Source organism: Temnothorax nylanderi, unplaced genomic scaffold, assembly GCF_030848795.1.
Source record: "Temnothorax nylanderi isolate EJ_2023f unplaced genomic scaffold, tnyl_v1.0 TNYL_tig0670_pilon, whole genome shotgun sequence".
Classification (NCBI taxonomy): Eukaryota; Metazoa; Arthropoda; class Insecta; order Hymenoptera; family Formicidae; genus Temnothorax; species Temnothorax nylanderi.
Window position 1 is genome coordinate 31,857 of NW_027249732.1, and position 17,674 is coordinate 49,530.

The 17,674-nt window shown below is 51.8% G+C and overlaps 3 protein-coding genes across 3 annotated transcripts; all 3 read right to left on the reverse strand.

Moving 5' to 3' along the window:
* Nucleotides 1-514: 514 nt before the first annotated feature.
* Nucleotides 515-2,128, reverse strand: LOC139784749 (matrix metalloproteinase-18-like). The gene has a single exon (XM_071723949.1). It carries the CDS (start codon nt 2,126-2,128, stop codon nt 515-517), a length of 1,614 nt encoding a protein of 537 aa, XP_071580050.1.
* Nucleotides 2,129-5,060: 2,932 nt separating this feature from the next.
* On the reverse strand, nt 5,061-6,113 carry LOC139784750 (uncharacterized). Its single transcript, XM_071723950.1, has one exon. It carries the CDS (start codon nt 6,111-6,113, stop codon nt 5,061-5,063), a length of 1,053 nt encoding a protein of 350 aa, XP_071580051.1.
* Nucleotides 6,114-12,852: 6,739 nt separating this feature from the next.
* LOC139784751 (uncharacterized) lies at nt 12,853-17,114 on the reverse strand. Its single transcript, XM_071723952.1, has 3 exons — nt 16,643-17,114; nt 15,536-16,520; nt 12,853-15,442 (listed from the first exon to the last, which is right to left on the reverse strand). Exons 1-3 carry the CDS (start codon nt 17,112-17,114, stop codon nt 12,853-12,855), a joined length of 4,047 nt encoding a protein of 1,348 aa, XP_071580053.1.
* Between the last annotated feature and the right edge of the window lie 560 nt (nt 17,115-17,674).

The window sequence follows — 17,674 nt, forward strand, 5'->3', positions numbered from 1 at the left end:
CTTTCCACATATCGAGCGTCAGAGAGACTTCCCTGCTTTGTTTGTCTCCCAGGGCGATATCCACGTACGAAGGCGTGGGTATACTATACCACGGTGACTTAATCGTGATACCTAAGGCTAAGTATTTGTAGCCAGTCGTCGTCAGCAGATAACGCGTCGTTAGGACGCGCACCGCAGGCACGTCAACGGGCATGTCGGTGGGGGGTGAGAGCTGGAACGCGACTCCCGATGAAGATGATCGTCCGTCAAATCGATCCTTCGTATCTTGCAGTCGTCGTTCATCTCCGAATCCGTCTCGCGAGGGGAAAAACCCTTCGGCGCGGGTCGATCGGTCAACGTCGAGAACATTTCGCACGCGCTGTAGTATCGTTCGTTTCTGATTTTTTTATCCGACGCGTCGTATTCGGCTGACGATGCGATACTGATGCTTTGGGGGGACACATCGGTATAAGTAAAAAAGTTCTTACTATATATCGCGCGATGTGCGACGTGGTGTGGGAATTTGCGCAGTTCTCTACTTCTTTCGGCGGATACGGCGATCGGAAAGCCGAACGCCGCCGCCGTCGTCGTCATCGTACGAATCGCTCGCCGGTGACGTTAAATCGTTGAGGCGTACGATTCGATCGAGGAGATCGCGCAACTGTTGCAACAGTTCGGCTTTAGGGCAGACGATATTCAGCATCCGCAGATCGAATTTACCAGCCGCCGTGACGGCCTTCGTAAATTCGTTGAATTTGTAGAACTGCGTCCGAGTGGTGAAGTACAGATTGCCGTCGACGTATCGGAAGATCGACGTCACACCGGTCGGTATTCCGGGAAACGTCGTTTCGAGAGGCGTAAATCTGATAACTCTCTTCGCACATTCGTCTATCTCGGCTACCGAGTTACCGTTGAACACCACGAAGGAACGTCCTCTGTAGGTGTTTACCGCTCCGTTGATTATCGTTTTTTCGAGAAATCCGAGTTCATGGAAGGTCTTCGGCCAATCTGGCCGCAGAGTAAATTCAGGATATTGAACCATGTATACCAAATTATCTACGAACACCATGAGATCACCGGACGGCGATTGATAGGCTGCGGCTATGCGTGTGTAATTGTTCTGAAGAAAGCTCATGTGATTCGAAAGGGCTAACGGTCCGTTGTACGTCCTACCGTCCAGATCGATCGACCAAACGTAACGCTTGTACGAGATGTACATTCGATTTTCCAAAATCAATATCACGTTTACGCGATCAATGCTGCACAGGTCCGGCGATGGCTGTGGCGGCTGCGGCGGCGGCGGCGGCGGCGCCGGCGTCTGCGAGGGCTCGTTCGTCAGTTTTTCACCGTACAAATGTTGAATGTCCATAATGTCGAATTTGTCGAGCTTGACCGGATACTGCTTGACGGGCGAGTACGCGAACATCACCGAAGTCGGGCGCTTATTGTGCAACAATCCGAGAGAGTGACCGATCTCGTGCGTCAGCGTGAATTGTAGGGAGAACTTATCCGAGGGATTTTTACTGACGTGAATGTGCCACGGCTCGTCCCCGTCGACGTGCACCTCGGAGACGAACCCCGCTTCGTCCGTCGGGAGAGACGCGTGGGCGAGCACGTTACCGGGACCGTCGAATTTGGCCGAGCAATGTGGTCCGTTTACCTTGACATTCGTGTTACTGTGACGTAGGCGTCGCCAAGATATTATAATGTCAGGATTCGTTTCGGAGCGTTCGAACGTCAATGCTGAATGCTGCGACCACAGGTCAAACGCGGCCCGCGCCGTGTTTAACTCGTTCTCGGTGGCTACGAAAAAATCCCACGTCAGGTGCGTCTTTGGCCATTTGGATAAACTCGCTCTCGTTCCATGCTTCAGGATATCTCGAAAACCGCATCGCGGTTTACTCATCATTTGCAGCGTTTCGTTGTTAGGCGTTCCGTCGCTAGGTAAATCGTAGTATTTCTGAAAATCTTCGACAGCTTTGCGAAGAACGTCGTTTCGTCTCTGAGCCGGAACCGCGTCCACATCTTCGGTCAGATATCCGTATTTCTGCAGGTAATCGAATGCGAGTGTGTAATTCTCCTCCGTGGGATTGATGCACCTCACAGCGATAAAACACACGGTTAACGCGATGACGCGCGTGAGCCACATCGTCGAGAGCGAGAGAGACGGTGGAACTGTGATGACGGTGCGTTGCGGTTTGAGCGCGATCGCGATGAGCGTTCCGGATGTGAATGTTTACGCGAGGACGCTCGTTAGCGATAGCGTGGATAGGTGGCGGCGGGGTCTCGGGTGGAAAAAATTGCGTCGAAGATTCCGGCGGATGAGTCGGTTTGATAAGATGCATTTTTTTCTCGATGCAAAATACCGCAATATCCTTCTTTTGTTGCATTTCCTCGGCGCGGATAGGTGTGGCGGTAGGGGTTTCGGGTGGAAAAAATTGCGCGTCGAAGATTTCAGCGAATGAGTCGGTTTGATAAGATGCATTTTTTCCACGATGCGAAAATGCTATTCTTATTACATTTTTTACCGCAATATCCTTCTTTTGTCACATTTTCTCGGTATATAAAGAACTCGAGTCTAGACTTGGGTGTAGTCTATCCACAGTTTTAACACGAACAGTCTCTTTTAAACGTAGTGAAACAAAGACGATGGAAAAACTAAATGACATAAAAAGTATCGTCGATTTATTGCAAATCCACACCACGTCCCTGGCGAGAGCGGTGGACGAGTATTCCGATTCGGTGCGGCAGCTGCAGCTGCGTTTAAGAAATATCACAGAAAAAGTTCCCGCCTGCATACAATTAACTGTTCGCATTGACGAGGACTCCGTAATGTTGGAGCGAACGTAAGTAGATTTATTAATCATAATTACATGACAGTGTTTATATTTATATTTATATTCATGTTTATATTTATATTTATATTTATATTTATATTAATTATATTCATATTTTGTGTAGAGCCATCATCGCCTCCCTGATGAAGAAGTCGCGCAACCAAATACGATTGTTCGTTACCAAAGTTCGCGGGATGCATCGCGATGTTGCGCGACTGGCTTCACCGATCGAGGAGCCAGGTGCGGGACCGGCGGGACGGTGCGGTCGCGAGAGAGAGAGAGACAATGACGACGACGAGAGGAATCGCGTGGAAAATCGAGAGGATAATAGAGTGATCAACATCGATGACGACGACGTCCCTGAGGGTTGGCCCTCCCAAAAGTATATAAAAAAGTGTAAAAACAAAAAAATAAATTTTAATAAATTTTAATAAATATTTACAAATATATGAAAAAAATATGTACAAATATATGAAAAATAATAATATTATAAAAAATAACCTCCACCATAGTTATATTATTTTTGGTCCGCTTTAAAACCGCAACCAATGACCATGTACTTTTACATTATTCGTTATAACGTTTGTCTTAACAATAATCACTACCAGTCTTAAAGGATTTTAAAATATATATTATATATAAAGTGTCACGTTAAGAATAGCGTCAGTCACACTTAAATAAAATGGATACGAAAGAAATCCGTTTTAACATTGTATATTCCGTTATAAAATAGAAGTGTCCTTTTCCTTTATATAAAAAGGATATGTTTTGCAGTGTACGCTTCTGTTATTGATATCGCGTTTCCTTTACCGCTCCCTACCCCATCCAATCGCACGCTTGGCGTTATCGCTCACTCGCGCTCGTATCCACGCCTCACGCTGGAGCGTCTCGGCGTTCTCGTTCGTTTCCGTATCGCGCTATCGCTCCCACCCGTCTCGCGTTCGACGCTATCGTTCCCTCCCGTCTCGCGCTCTCGTTTCTCTCTGTTTATCTCGTTGAAAATATCACGTTTCCGCGAACGGCCATTTTTACGCACTCGGCATTATCGCGCTCCCGCGACCGACCATTTTTACGTACCGACAGCTTATAATATATACATAGAATACGGGGTATAGGTATGTGAAGAAAAGAAATATCGCATTGTTCGTCGATTTTACATCAGTTTATTATTTAATACAATATGGATAGAAGGATATACATGATGGTGTAAAAAAAATGAGTAAATACAATATAGATAGACGGATACATATGGAATAAAAAAATGATTAATACAATAAAAAATAAGTAATACAATTAAAAAATGAGCAATACATTAAAAATGCAATTATGCCATACGAGTAATATGTTTTTTACATTTAATATGTGGAATCGATGTTGGAGAGACATTCGCGTCGCTCGATCCACCGGAGTCGCGCAACTTCATCACGTTCTCCATCGCGCAGCACCGTTGATGACGTCCGCAGCGAAACGCGCGATCGGCGCGAAGAATCTCCAACCGATCGATGTCGTCGTACTCGGCGTTGATGGCCCCAATCGTAGCGTCGACGTCGCCGAGAATCTCCTCCAGCCACCTCTTCTTCTCGAGACCTTTTACATAGATTCGCGCGCCGGGCGTCTCTTCTCTCTCCCACGTTTCTTCCAGGTTGTCGCACACCGCGCGTCGAATAATGGTCTTCGCTAGGCGATAGTTTGTGTCCCCATCCTCCCAACGGAGGCCGTGATGGTTCGCCATCAGCCAGCTGGCCCTTGCCTTCTCGGCGCTCGTCAGCAGATCCCAATTCATCGGCGCGCAAAACACGTGATGCGCCAGAACGCGCGTCTCGCTTCGCAGCACGGCCACCTTCTTCGCGACGAATCTGTCGCCCACTACGAATCCCTGTAGGTCGACGAAGATCGTCGTCGTCGTTGCTGCTGTGGTCATTGAGTCAGCGCGCGTTGGAAAGAAATATGTAATAATGTTCGTTTAAGGATGTGCTTAAACTGCTCGTTCCTAACAGAGTCTGAGGAACAATGGAAGGATCCTTGAATTTATATATCCCTCGTTTCCGGGATGCGGTATCCTACAACCGCATTTTTCATTAGATAATTTTGCGCACCACGTTGGTCAGCGGACTGTACTCGATGACGCGATCGTGAACGATGAGACAAAAGGCGGTGGTTTTCGGCGGAACGTTTTCCTTGTTTTCGAATTCGATGCGCACGTCCACGGTGGCGCTCTTCACCGAATCGTTTTGACGGGAACAATTAATTACCACGCGCGAATTCGCGCGGGGAGAAGAGCACGTCGTCGCGACTGTCCCCGTAGTACGCTCCTCGAAATTTCGCGTACAGCACGGCAAACTTGTCGCTTTCGAAATCCGCGTTCACGTCGTCGTAGGGATAGAATTCCGAGTTGAGATACAATTTCACGTTGGCGAGCGCGCAATGATCGAACCTCGAGGCGTCCTCCGTGAATTCGTTTCGCCGTCCGGTCTGCAGCGCGAATATGACGTATCGCGGCTTCTCCAATTGCGGCGCGGCTTTCACGGCCCACGAATGCTTGGTCGTGTTCTGCAGCAGGGGAAATTCGTACAGGTCCCAAGAGCGAAAGCCCGCGCTCAGAAATCGTCCGCTCTCCAACGTTCGCAACAACGATAACTTAGTCACGTCGTTTAACGCCACGTGAGGCATACGCCATTGCACCTTCAGCAACGTAATTTTAGGATCCTTGGCTGGATCTCTCGGCACGGTTTTTTTCGGATCTACGACGCAGTTGACGTCGTTACGAGCGCGTATCAGGATAAGCTCGTGTCGCGCATTTATCACCACGCGTTTATAGTCCTCGCAGAAACCCAACAGATTGTTCAAAGGTACGCAAAAGTTGAATTGATGGGATGCGCTGTTCAGATTCGATTCGTTTGTTGGATGACTCCATCCGGCGTTCTGCAATCTTCTGGCTCGTTCGACGGTTAGCGACACGTAGTTCTTTATCGTGCTGGTTATTCCAACGTTTCTACACCGGTCGATCTCCACACCGTCGAGTTCGTATCGAATTTCCTCGAACATAAACGCGACGCAGTTGTTAACTAATTTCGCGTATTGCTCCTCCGTCGTCGCGCCGTCGTCGTAGAGTCGCCCCTCAACGTACAGGAAACTGTCGCACGGCAGCGTATAAAGATCCTGCTGCTGTATGGGTATTCGTATCTCGTCGTTGTGCCCGAACGTTGTGTTGACGTATGGGTTATACGTGTGAGTCTCGATTCCAACAATGCGCTCGTCGAAAATCGGCTCACCGCCGATACTCAGGATGTCGGCCATGACCTTTTCTTTCGATGTGGAAACGACGCGGCGGCGACGCGTTTCTCACGGCGAGACCCAACGATCGTAGGAACCTGACGTTGGCGTTGCTGAGAACGGCTCTCCTTCCTCCTCCACCTCTTCTCTTCCCCACGCTTCCGATCTCGTCGTAGAACGGGCTAGCTCGCTCGTTCGCACAACAATTCGCGCTAGATCCGTTCAGAACGAGCATCCCTCCTCTCGCTCTTTTTTCTTCAGGTCGTGGAGGTATCGCGCACACACACACTAACTGCGACGACGTATGTGCAGTCTAATCGTTATCTCCTCACCGCGAAAGTCGATCAAGCGATCTTTCTGATCCACGACTCGCACCGTGATATCGGTGACGTTTCGCGCGACGATCGGGAGGTAAATGATCTGCGTCGGAGTCTCCGACAGTTTATATCCCGGTGGAACTTTCGGCGCGAATTCGTGTATCGCGTGCACCGAGCGTCCGTTGCTGTACGCTCCCGTGGTGATGCTGCATTCGATGCGAATTATGTTCACGCTCATGACGTCAACGGGTCCGTCGGAAACGTACCATTTGTTCGGTTTTAGGATACGAAACCCAAAAGAGAACCGATGTTGTTTGGTTTTGTAAAATTCACTCTGTAGGCGCACTTTATCTCACTCCTCATGGTATTCTCGTTGGCGCGAAGAGCGAGTATCGTTCTATCACCGCCGTCATCGTCGTCGTCGTTCTCATCGTCGTCCTCGTATATACCATAACCGTCATCGTCATCGTCGTCTTCGTCCTCGTATATGTGATAACCGTCGTCCTTCTCCGTTCGGTTTTTATCTTTTACCCGTCCAGCGTCATCGGTCTGCAGTTTTCCGCCTTTCTCTTTAATTTTTTCTCTCTCACGCGCGCGACGTTCGCGATAAAGAAGAGCGGCGCGCAGATATCTGTTCACGGCTCGCAGCTTGTACGATCCTTCCGGAACGACGATTCTCCGGTCGTCCTCGCCGAAGTAGAAGCGATTGTTCGCGGACGTAACGTTCGGTATCGAATTGTACGTCTCAAAAGTCGCTAAACCCAGCTCGTATTCGCCGTCGCTCAGATCCAAAGCGGGAAAGTGACTCACCGTGAGAACGCTGCTGGTTCCGGTCAACGTGAGCGTCAGCGACATCGCGGGAGAATCGTCCACCACTCCCCCAATCGATCTCGCGAAGAAATCGCAGGCACAGCTGTCCGCAGATTCTCTGATCGAATGTCTGAAACGCGCGACGATTGTACGTCACGATCGCGCTCTCGCCGAGATATCGCGCGAGCTCCCTCGGCGGACGGAGATTTCCAAACGCGTCGAAGTAAATCACAGCGTTCCCTTTTTTCGCGTAAGCGACCCAATGCGTGCCCGGACCCACCGCGTCGTCGAGATTCACGATGCCGCACTCCGCGCGTCGCACCCTCGTTGGCAGAGCGTCGCGCATAAACACCCCACGGAAGAACGGTATGCGTAGGCGACGCGCCGATCGATCGAGCTGCTCGTTCGTCGTGACGCCGTACGGAGGTAGATGCACTAACGTCGGCTTCTTCCGCGAAATTTTTTTTTTCAACGACTCTCCTCGCGCCACCCCCGCGCTTCTTATACGGCGCGAGGTACAACCCGCGACCCTCCATCGCGCGATTGTGTCGCTGGAATTCGTCGAGTTGTCGCTGCGCCGCTTTGCCGGCGCTCACCGCTTTGGCCACACCAGCCGCGCCACCGATCAAGGAACCGAGCGCGCCCAGCATCGGTAGAAAAGGCAAGAAGCCGCCGCGTTTCGCTGTCGGAAGTATTCTCCGCTTCTTTCTCTCGCTCTTCCTTCTTGTCTTCGTGTTTCTCCTCAATCCCATTCCTTTCCTCGTTTTCCTTTTGCGTTCCATACCCATGCCCAGTTTCGTCTTCGCCTTCATAGCCGCCCATACAGCCGCCGCGGCGAGTCTCTCACCAGCCGTGGAATCCTTCGCGGTGATGCGCTCGCGCGCCCTCTCGGCGAGCTGTCGATCGGCGACGTGTCGCTCGGCGAGCTCGCCGCTTCGCGAATACGCGACGTCGTGCTCTCGACACGCCGCGTCCAACGGATTGATGCCTTCTTCGCCGCGCGCTAGTCTTTTCGCTAGACGCGTACCGGGTCCGCAAAATTGATAGCAGGGTATGTGCAGCTCGAAGGGAAGAGCGTTTATCGCGCGATTGAGTAGACCGGCGCCGCGCATTCGGTCGCGGTTGTGGGAGGATTTATTTCTTCTTACTTCGAACGGGAAGTTGATGACTCACCGTTCATAGCGAGCACGCTATTACACACGTAGCAGTCCTTGATGAGCGGTGGTGGACCGTCTATGTGCGTTCGCTGCCACGGACGATTGTAATGTTCCATACACGGGCGATATCTCTGCGTCTCGGAATCCTTTTTTATATGTTCCGGTAAACGGTCCCACAGCAGGTGCACGTATTTCTCAAAATTGCGCAACAGAACGATCTTCGGAACGAATTCCAGATCCTCGGCCGTTAGATTGAGAATATCGTGCCTCTCCGTCAGTATGGGAAACATCTCGATCACCGATGCGCGCGAACGAATCGTTGCTTTTAGATTAATTTTTATACGGATACGGCGACACGTTCGCGCTATTTATACCCACGCGCGAGGCGTTTGCGCACGCGCGACGAAACGAAACGACGTCCGCGCTTCCCTCACCCTTTCCAGCGATCGAGAAGCTCATCGCGAACGAATCGAGCTAGCGCGCGCTCGCGGAAAAGACCGAGAGAGGGCAAAATGCGATTCGTGCGACAGTCGGTGACGATAGGAGTCTCGAATCTGGATCGCAAAACGTTGGCGAGGTCAGGTGCGAGCGAAAAAGGAAACGGAGAATCGCGCAGGCACGGTCCTCTCCTACCGAACGTCGTACGCTGCATCATTTGCGGTCCCTCGAATTGCGGTAAGACAAACGTTCTGCTGAGTCTGTTGGAACAACCGCACGGTCTTCGTTTCGAGAACGTATACGTGTACTCGAAATCTCTGCAACAACCGAAGTATCGATACCTCGAACGATTGTTCGAGCCTATGGACGAGATCAGCTATCACGCATTTTCCGACAATCGCGACGTCGTTCCGCCCGACGAGGCGCTTCCCGACTCGGTCTTCGTCTTCGACGACGTGGCCTGCGACAAGCAGGACCGAATGAGAGAGTACTTTTCTATGGGTCGACATTCGAATATCGATTGCTTCTATCTCTGTCAGACGTACGCTAAAATACCGAAACATCTCGTGCGTGATAACGCAAATCTGTTGATCCTGTTCAGGCAGGACGGCACCAATCTGCGACACGTGTACGACGATCACGTGAACATCGATATGTCGTACGACGAGTTTCGCGCCTACTGTCGCGAGTGTTGGCGACGCACCTACAGTTTTGCCGTGATAGACAAGGACAGCGCGTTGCGAGGTGGACGGTACAGACGGGGGTTCCACGACTTCGCCGTGCTGTAGAGCCGGTCAGTGCGCCTCGCCGAACGACGTGAGTATGAGCGCGGTCGCGGGAGAGAAGACCGCGCGAGAGATAGCCAAAACGCGCGCATGGATTCGCAGAAAATACGCCGCTCTCAGGGTTGGAAAAATGGAGAGCGAGATCGCTCTGGAAAAGAGGTACGAGCCTATCGTCAAACCTCTGAAATGGCTCGCCGATGACGTGGAACGTAAGAGTAAAGGGTCGGACAAAATTGACGACGACGACGATGGTGGTAACTTTACGTTCGCGAGAAAAATGAAAGCGACGAAGAGAGCGAAGAAGGACAGCGAGAACGACGACGACGACGACGATGCTGGCGCCGACTTGGAGCGCGATTACAGGGAGGATGACGACGTATTCACGCCAATCAGGACAACAACGACCGCGGAAAAAAGAGAGTCGCGTCCAGCACGGTTGAGTTTGGCTCCCGCGACGACTATGACGAGCTCTACGCCGATCCACACCGATTCGGTCCGGTTTTTACCCAGAGAACGTGAGATCGTCTCGGAGACGACGACTCCACCTCCCGCGCTAGAGACATCCGTCAGGGAATCTTTAAGTACGGTGGAAGGTCGCGACGCTCTGGATAGCCAACTAGGACCGTTAGGACGGGAATACGTGGGCGCTCTTCTGAGCGGTGACAGAAAAAAGCAGATCGACCACGTCTACGGAGTGTATCTCGGCGAGAAGTACACGATGCTGGGTGACAAGCGATTTGACGTGTTCGCGGATGATTCCGTGATCATCGATGGTGTACGGTACAAGGGCACGCGCGGTCTGTACGAGTTGATCTTCATGCGAATTCCCGACGCTCGCGTCTACACGGACAAGGACAAACGAACGTACAGAACTATACTTTTCGCCACCAACGCTCACAAACGCGGTCGCAGCGCCGGCATGCCTGTCAAGGGTAACAGGGGACACAAGTACACGAAAATAATAGCGCCGCTCGTACACCCGTCTAGCAAAGTTGGAACCACGAAGGGTGCCGGACTACCGTCGGACATGCGACTGACCAACAACGCGATCGATTACGTTCACTGGGACGATTCCAACGAACTCCTGTCGATAATCGAGGAACTTCGCGAGGCCGGTTTCGTCATAAATTGATCGGTCGCGTCGATCGCGACGGCAGTACGAATCGCGCGCCCGTCAGCGCGATGTCCGTGAACAAATTCGGCATGTCTCTGACAAATCGGGGCAACGGTGACGGAATCAACGGTGCGTCCACGGTGAGATTACGCTCGTCGATCGAATCCCTGCGTAATTACACGCGCAACAACGCGCTCTTTATGAGCGAGGATTCTTACGACGCGAAGGAGCGCAAGATACGAAGAGTAGCCGCGCCGGAAATCGACACCGACGCGACGAACATGAGTTACGTCGAGGGCGCGATCGAACGATCGAAGAAAAGCGCGATCGAAGAATTGAAAGGCAAGATAGCGGCGGTGGAGAACAACGCAAAAAGAAATTTGAGAAATGAGATAGCGTCGGTGAGGAACGCAGCGCTCCTCATTCATTTAAACTCTTATGAAGCGGATCAGCGCAAGATACGGCGCGTAGCTGCGCCGGAAATCGGCACCGATGCGGCGAACAAGACCTACGTAGATGGCGCGATCGAGCGGCTCAGGAGCGTCGTAATCGAAGAGATCAAGAAGAACAGCGCGATCAAAGAATTGAGAGGTGGAATCGCGGCGTTGAAGAACAACGCGCTCCGTTTGAATGAGAATTCCTACGACACGGGGAAACGCAAGATACGAGGAGTAGCCGCGCCGGAGATCGGCACCGACGCGACGAACAGAAGCTACGCAGAGGGCGCGATTGGGCAGCTCAAGAGCGTCGTGATCGAAGAAATCAAGAATAACAACGCGCTCGAGGAATTGAGAGGTGGAATCGCGACTCTGAAGAACGACGCGCTCCGTTTGAATCAGGGCTCTTACGAGGCGAGGGAACGCAAGATACGAGGAGTAGCCGCGCCGGAGAGAGGCACCGACGCGACGAACAGGAGTTTCGTCGAAGGAGCGATCGCGGAGCACAGAAAGACAGCTTTGAGAGAAGCAAAAAAAGAATTTAAAGACCATTTCGAAACTGTGAAAAATACCCTGGATAAGCACGAGGTTGAAATCATCGCAATTAAGACTGTTTTAAAAATTCTTAAGGAGAATGAGCGTGGAAAAACGTAGACTCGTGGAAGAATTGCACGCGCCGGCGCGAAAAAACTTTCCTCGCCGCCGCGTCGTGGTGCGCGGTTACGACGACCTGTGGCAGGCTGACGTGGTCGAGATGCGTCCGTATTCGCGCGAAAACGCGGGTCACAATTACATTCTGACGGTCATCGATGTGTTGAGCAAGTACGCCTGGGCGATCCCGCTCACAAGACTAAGAGCGGAAAGGAGGTCGCGACGGCACTCCGAAAGATCTTTCGCTAGGACGCGCGATACCCTAGGAAACTGCAAACGGACAAAGGAAAGGAATTCTACAACGCCGACGCGCGCAAAATCTTCGACGCCCACAAGGTGAATCACTACTCCACGTATTCGGTGATGAAAGCGTCGGTGGTGGAGAGATTCAATCGCACGTTGAAAAACGACATGTGGAAGCTCTTCACGCTCCAGGGATCGTACAGATGGATAGACTCGCTGCCGCGCCTCTTGTCGAATTACAATCGTCGCAGACACAGAACGATCGGAATGCGTCCGACGGACGTGACGCCCACCGTTGCTGAAAAACTGCTGCGCACGGTGTACAGTCGCGCGAAGATCGCCGCGCCGGCGAGATTTCGAGTCGACGATCCGGTGCGCGTGAGCAAATTCAAAACGATTTTCGAAAAGGGCTACACTCCCAATTGGACCACCGAGATCTTTCGCATAGCTAAAATACAAAGGACCAATCCCGTTACGCACCTGTTGAAAGACATTCGCGGAGAAGCGATAGCCGGAGGATTCTACGAACACGAGTTGCTACGCGTCTCCGATCCCGACGTCTATCTCGTGGAAAAAGTCCTGCGTAAGCGGGGCAATCGAGTGTACGTGAAGTGGCTAGGAATGGACAGTTCGCACAATTCGTGGATAGATAAGGCATCTGTATTGTAACAAAAAAATAGTTAGACATTCGTAGACACACGCAACGTGTACTTTATTAATAAAAGTTTACACATTCATCGGTTTGTTTCTTACGTGCTATTGACTTTACGATAAAACAATTTTTAGGAAGCCTATGATATTGTTTCTTTTTTTACAACGGTATTCCGTAATGTCCCCACGGAAGCGTTTCCTCGCTGTTCAACGTCACGTATCGCTTGTCGTCGTGCGGACTGAGAGCTAGTTTTTGCTCCGACACGGTGTAAACCTCGTGCAACGTCGAGCGTATGCACGACTGGCGCGTCTTCAGCTCGCGCGCGTTTCGCAGGCACGCCACGTAATCCTCGAACGTGATCCTCTTCGCGAATACGTTTCTTTTAACGCCCTTTATTCTCTTGGTGTCGTCGCGTCCGAGTACCTTGTAAGTGTACATCTTCGCTCTGAGGCCCACGAACTCCGTCATGATCGCGCCATTATTCTCGTCCTTCATCAAACCGGGCACCTTCTTGTTGACGCGCGGCATACCGTGCGCGTTATTCTCCGCGTAATCGCTCGTGTCGAATCTGTCTATGTCGCGTCTCATACGATCGTACGCGTCTTCGCACTCCAACGAATAGATCAGACTATCGGTATCCGTGTAAGCAATTCGACACCGGTCGCGATAGAGCGGCACCATGTAGTCGTAGTGAAACTCGTAGAGACGCGTCTTGGATATCTCGAGAATACACATACCCACGTAGACCGGCTTGTTGAATTTTACCTCGAGCCTTCGCAGCTCGATCGCGACGAGATTCTCCGAGAAGACGCTTCTACTGTGAAAGTTCGGCTTAGCGATCATCGCCTCCGCGCCATATCTCCCGTCCCATCGCGTCACGAGACGCACGTCCACGTGATCGCGCACGTTCTCCATCGTCTTGCCGAAGACGGCATTGTTCATCAGTTTGTACATATTCCGTTCGAACTCGTTGCTCGCGCGCGTCCTAAGCGTAGTGTTCAGCTCGATGTAGCCGCGAAGCCACGGTGACTGGGTGAATCGCAGAACGCGACGAACGCGCGTCAGACGCAAACCGAGTCGCAGACATTGCTGCAGGTTTTGATAGTGCGTCACATAGCGCGATTTGTCGTAGAGAGTAGCGAGCAATTTCTCCTGCCGCTTACCGGGCGGTTTATCGCGCGTCGGGCACAGCGGCAGGTCCGCGTGGACGTCGTGCAGGTTCGGCGGATACTCGAGATCCACCTCCAAAATGTAACCGATATCGCTGTCCGCCGGCACGGTCGTCACGTCGAAATTCTCAGGGTCGTCGAGCCACTGGAAATTCGCGTACGGTAGCGATTCGCTCATAGCCCAACCGTACAGATTGTTCACGTCGTAATACATGAGATACGTAGTGGGCTGGGACGAGTCGTACGTCGGTACGTGCCTGTTGTTAGCTCGCGCGTACCTGAGCGAACATTGACTGAGGCCGCCGCGTATTCCGCGTTCCACGAACAGCACCATGTCGATGTCGGTGAGTAGCTCGAAACGCACGCCGGTGTATCTCAGCATGGCGTCCCACGTGTACCCCGGCAACGTATAATAATGCGCGGGATCCAGCCCGTAACTCACCACACACGTGTCTCGAAAATTTTCAAAGATATCCGCCAGAAGAAGCACGTCGGTCTTGAGATACAGATCGCTGTACTCGCCGAGATCTCGCACGCGAAAACGTCGCCAGACCCTCGTCGCGTGCTCGTAGTCGCTCTCGCTCGCGGTCTCGTCGGTCAGGGAGCTGTAAAAGACCTCGCGCGGTGGAAGTTCGGTCTCCCGCAGTTTGTCCACGCTGTCGACGTACTCGTACGAAAACACTCCCTTGCGAGTGAGCAGATCGAGATCCTCCGTGCTCAAATCCACGTACTCCGAACGCGTTATTCTCAGCTTGTCCTTGTCCAGATAGGAAGCCAGAGTTTCGATACTCGCGGCTAAAAATTTGTACGAGTCCACGAATCGAAGCTTCACGTACCGATCCCATCTCCCGTCCGTCTGCGTCTCCTTAACGGTCTTCGCGAACGATATGTAGCTTTCCTTCGTAAGCGGTAGGAGCTTGACTCCACCCTCGAAATCGTTCGCGATTTTCTCGACGATAAAGTGCGCGTCGTAACCCGACAGATTGTGGAAGAACACGGGAATCACGTACACATTTCTGTAATTCAGATTGCAACGAGAATGCGCCGGACCTCTGTAGCGTCCGGTTAGATGACAGTGATCTCGCACGCGGTTGTCCTCCGGTTGGAACGCTTTTCCACACACGTGACAATGCGTCGCGAGCCAAAACTCGCGTTTCTCGTTCTCCGTAAGTTCTACCATCGATATATTGGTGGAGAATTTAGTCTTAACGCGATGTGCGAGAACGCGAAGCTCGTTCACGAACCATGAAACGCAATCCTCGCCCCGACGATATTTGTACGTAGATACGGTATCGTCGTAGGTGCAGCACAGATAGTAGCCCAGGCTGAACGGTACGTGACGTTGATAAGCGTATCTTTCCGTTCTCGCGGCCCCTTCAACATTCTCCCTCTCCCGTTGTTCGAGAAGACACTCCAGATCCGCGTACACCACGAAGGGAAGTCGCTCCTTTCTGTCGTGATTGTCGAACGACAGCCACTTATCGTCCTCGTTCGGAAGAACGATGGCGCAATCGTTCATTCGGCCGCAGTCGACGCTGTGAGCGGCCAACTTTTCACGCGTATAGAAATAGTGTAGACATCTGCGAAATAACGTGTGTGTAATTACTATGTGTTTAGTATATATAAAAAATAATACCTCGTCGTTTCCTTATTCTTCAGGTTTTTTTACTTACCGATCGCAAACGTGCTTCACACACCGTTTCGCGGTCAATTGTGAATTCACCAATCGCGACAGATTCTTTATCCAGGCGAAATGGCCCCGTTTGACGCCGCGTAGCGTATCGCGCAGATACAAAAGATTTACGTGTCTATGCCTCTTATCGTCGGTCAACCGCAGAGGCACGATCGCGTTGTCATCGGCGCCCCGTCCGAACTTAGCTTTTTTTTCAATTCCTTCCCGAGTTGTAAATACATTGATCGATACGTCGTTCTGACGTTCGAACTTTTCGATCTTTTTCAGATCTATGGGAAGATTGATCCCGTCGAGATTCAGCACCGTCGCGTAATCGGGATACGAGCCGCATCGGTCCGCGTTCCGCTCGACGGGATACAGAGCAGCGACCACCGCACGCGCGAAACATGTGTCGTTCTTCGACCGCACGTTGACCACCGCTTGTTTAAGTCTTATACCTCGCGGTATCTCCATCCAACATCCCACGCGCATGGGATTGCACTTGTTAACGTTCACCGTTAGGTTCAGTATTCGCGACAACGCCCATCCGCTGTCGCGTTCCTGAAATTCGTCCAACGCCGCTAGAATCGCGTCGCGCACGTGCCTGTCGTACCACTCGCCCAGATCGGACCCTAGGAGGAGCTGTTCGTTCCGCGTAGAGATACTCTTCACATCGGTCTTAACATCCGCTACGAATTCTCCATTGAATATGACATTGACCTTCAGACACGAGTATCTGGTCAAATTATCCTGCACTTTTTCGAGCACGGTGCCCTTCGCATCCTCGAGAAATCGCGCTGGTTCGATATACGTAGAATTCGTCACAGCGCCGGTGAGTACGCGACTTCGGAACGCCGCATCGATCTCGACCCACAAAAATCCTCTGCTAACGACGCTGCTGCTACCACCGCCCCCACCGTCCAAACCGGCACCTACGACGCGTTTGAATCGTCGGCGCAGATCCTCCCTCGAACTTTCCAATCGCGCTATTCGAGCCACCAGAGCGTTCACGGCTCCCGTGTTTCCTCGCCCCCCAGATTGTCTGACTCGACAACTCTCCCGCAAGAGCCGGAGACACTCGTCGCATCGTCGTCCCCACGCGCGGTACCCGTCCGCGTCGCGGACATCCGCGGCGAGCAACTCGTCGCACTCTTCCCACATCCCATCCAGAAGGGTCTTCCACCCTCGGGAACACTGAATTTCACTCGTTCGAAAAGACGACGAGACTTGTAGGTCTGAATCCTACGTATCTTCTCTCCTCCGTCCACCGTCTGATAGTAAAGATAATACTCGAGCGGCAGGCAACGCATATAATCCTTCGCCCTAACGGAGTTTGCCATTGTCGTCTCTATCCACGCTCGCTCGCGCGCAGTTCGCGCCCCGGTCTCCCTTCGCAGATGATGAGTCGTCAGATTCCATCGCGCGTCCTCCTTCACCACCGACGCGCATACGTTTGACGGCAACGACGCGTCGACTCTCGCCGATTCGTCGTCCGAATCGGACGAGAACTTGGGCATGGACTCGTAACAGCGCAGTTTGCCGTCCGATTCCTCGGACGAGTAATAACGGCGATCGTTCATTCGCGAGTACGCATCGCTAATGTTACCAACAGTTCCAATACGCATCAAAATCAATATAAAAGAAAACGCCGTCGCTTATAGAAAACGTTCCAAAACGCATTCCACGCGTCAAAATCAATATAAGTGCGATCACCGTCGCGTATAGTTGTTCTTTCTTTAATTATTTCATTATAGAGATACATCTGGTGCGATCGGTGATCGGCGATTCCGATTTCGCGACGGATCAGATATCTCGTTACGTCGACGCGCCGCGGATCCCCACCCCTCCTGAGCGGTTCGCTAACTTTCACGATCGGTTTCCCGTATCTTTTCGACCAGATCCAATTTTTGCAAAGGTCTACGTACTCGTCACTCATACCTCATTTAAAAAAAAAAACAACTGTACCGCGCTGTCGCGCGCCTGTTCAATTTATACTCGTTCCTTATCTCAAACGGAGAATGTACCTACGGGATACACTCTTTCCTGGAAAAACGACAACCGCTCGCCGCATCCTTCGAAAAGAATAAAAAGGAGGAAATGACGAGAGCGACCTCGAACGATTTCGAACGCGCGTTGAAAA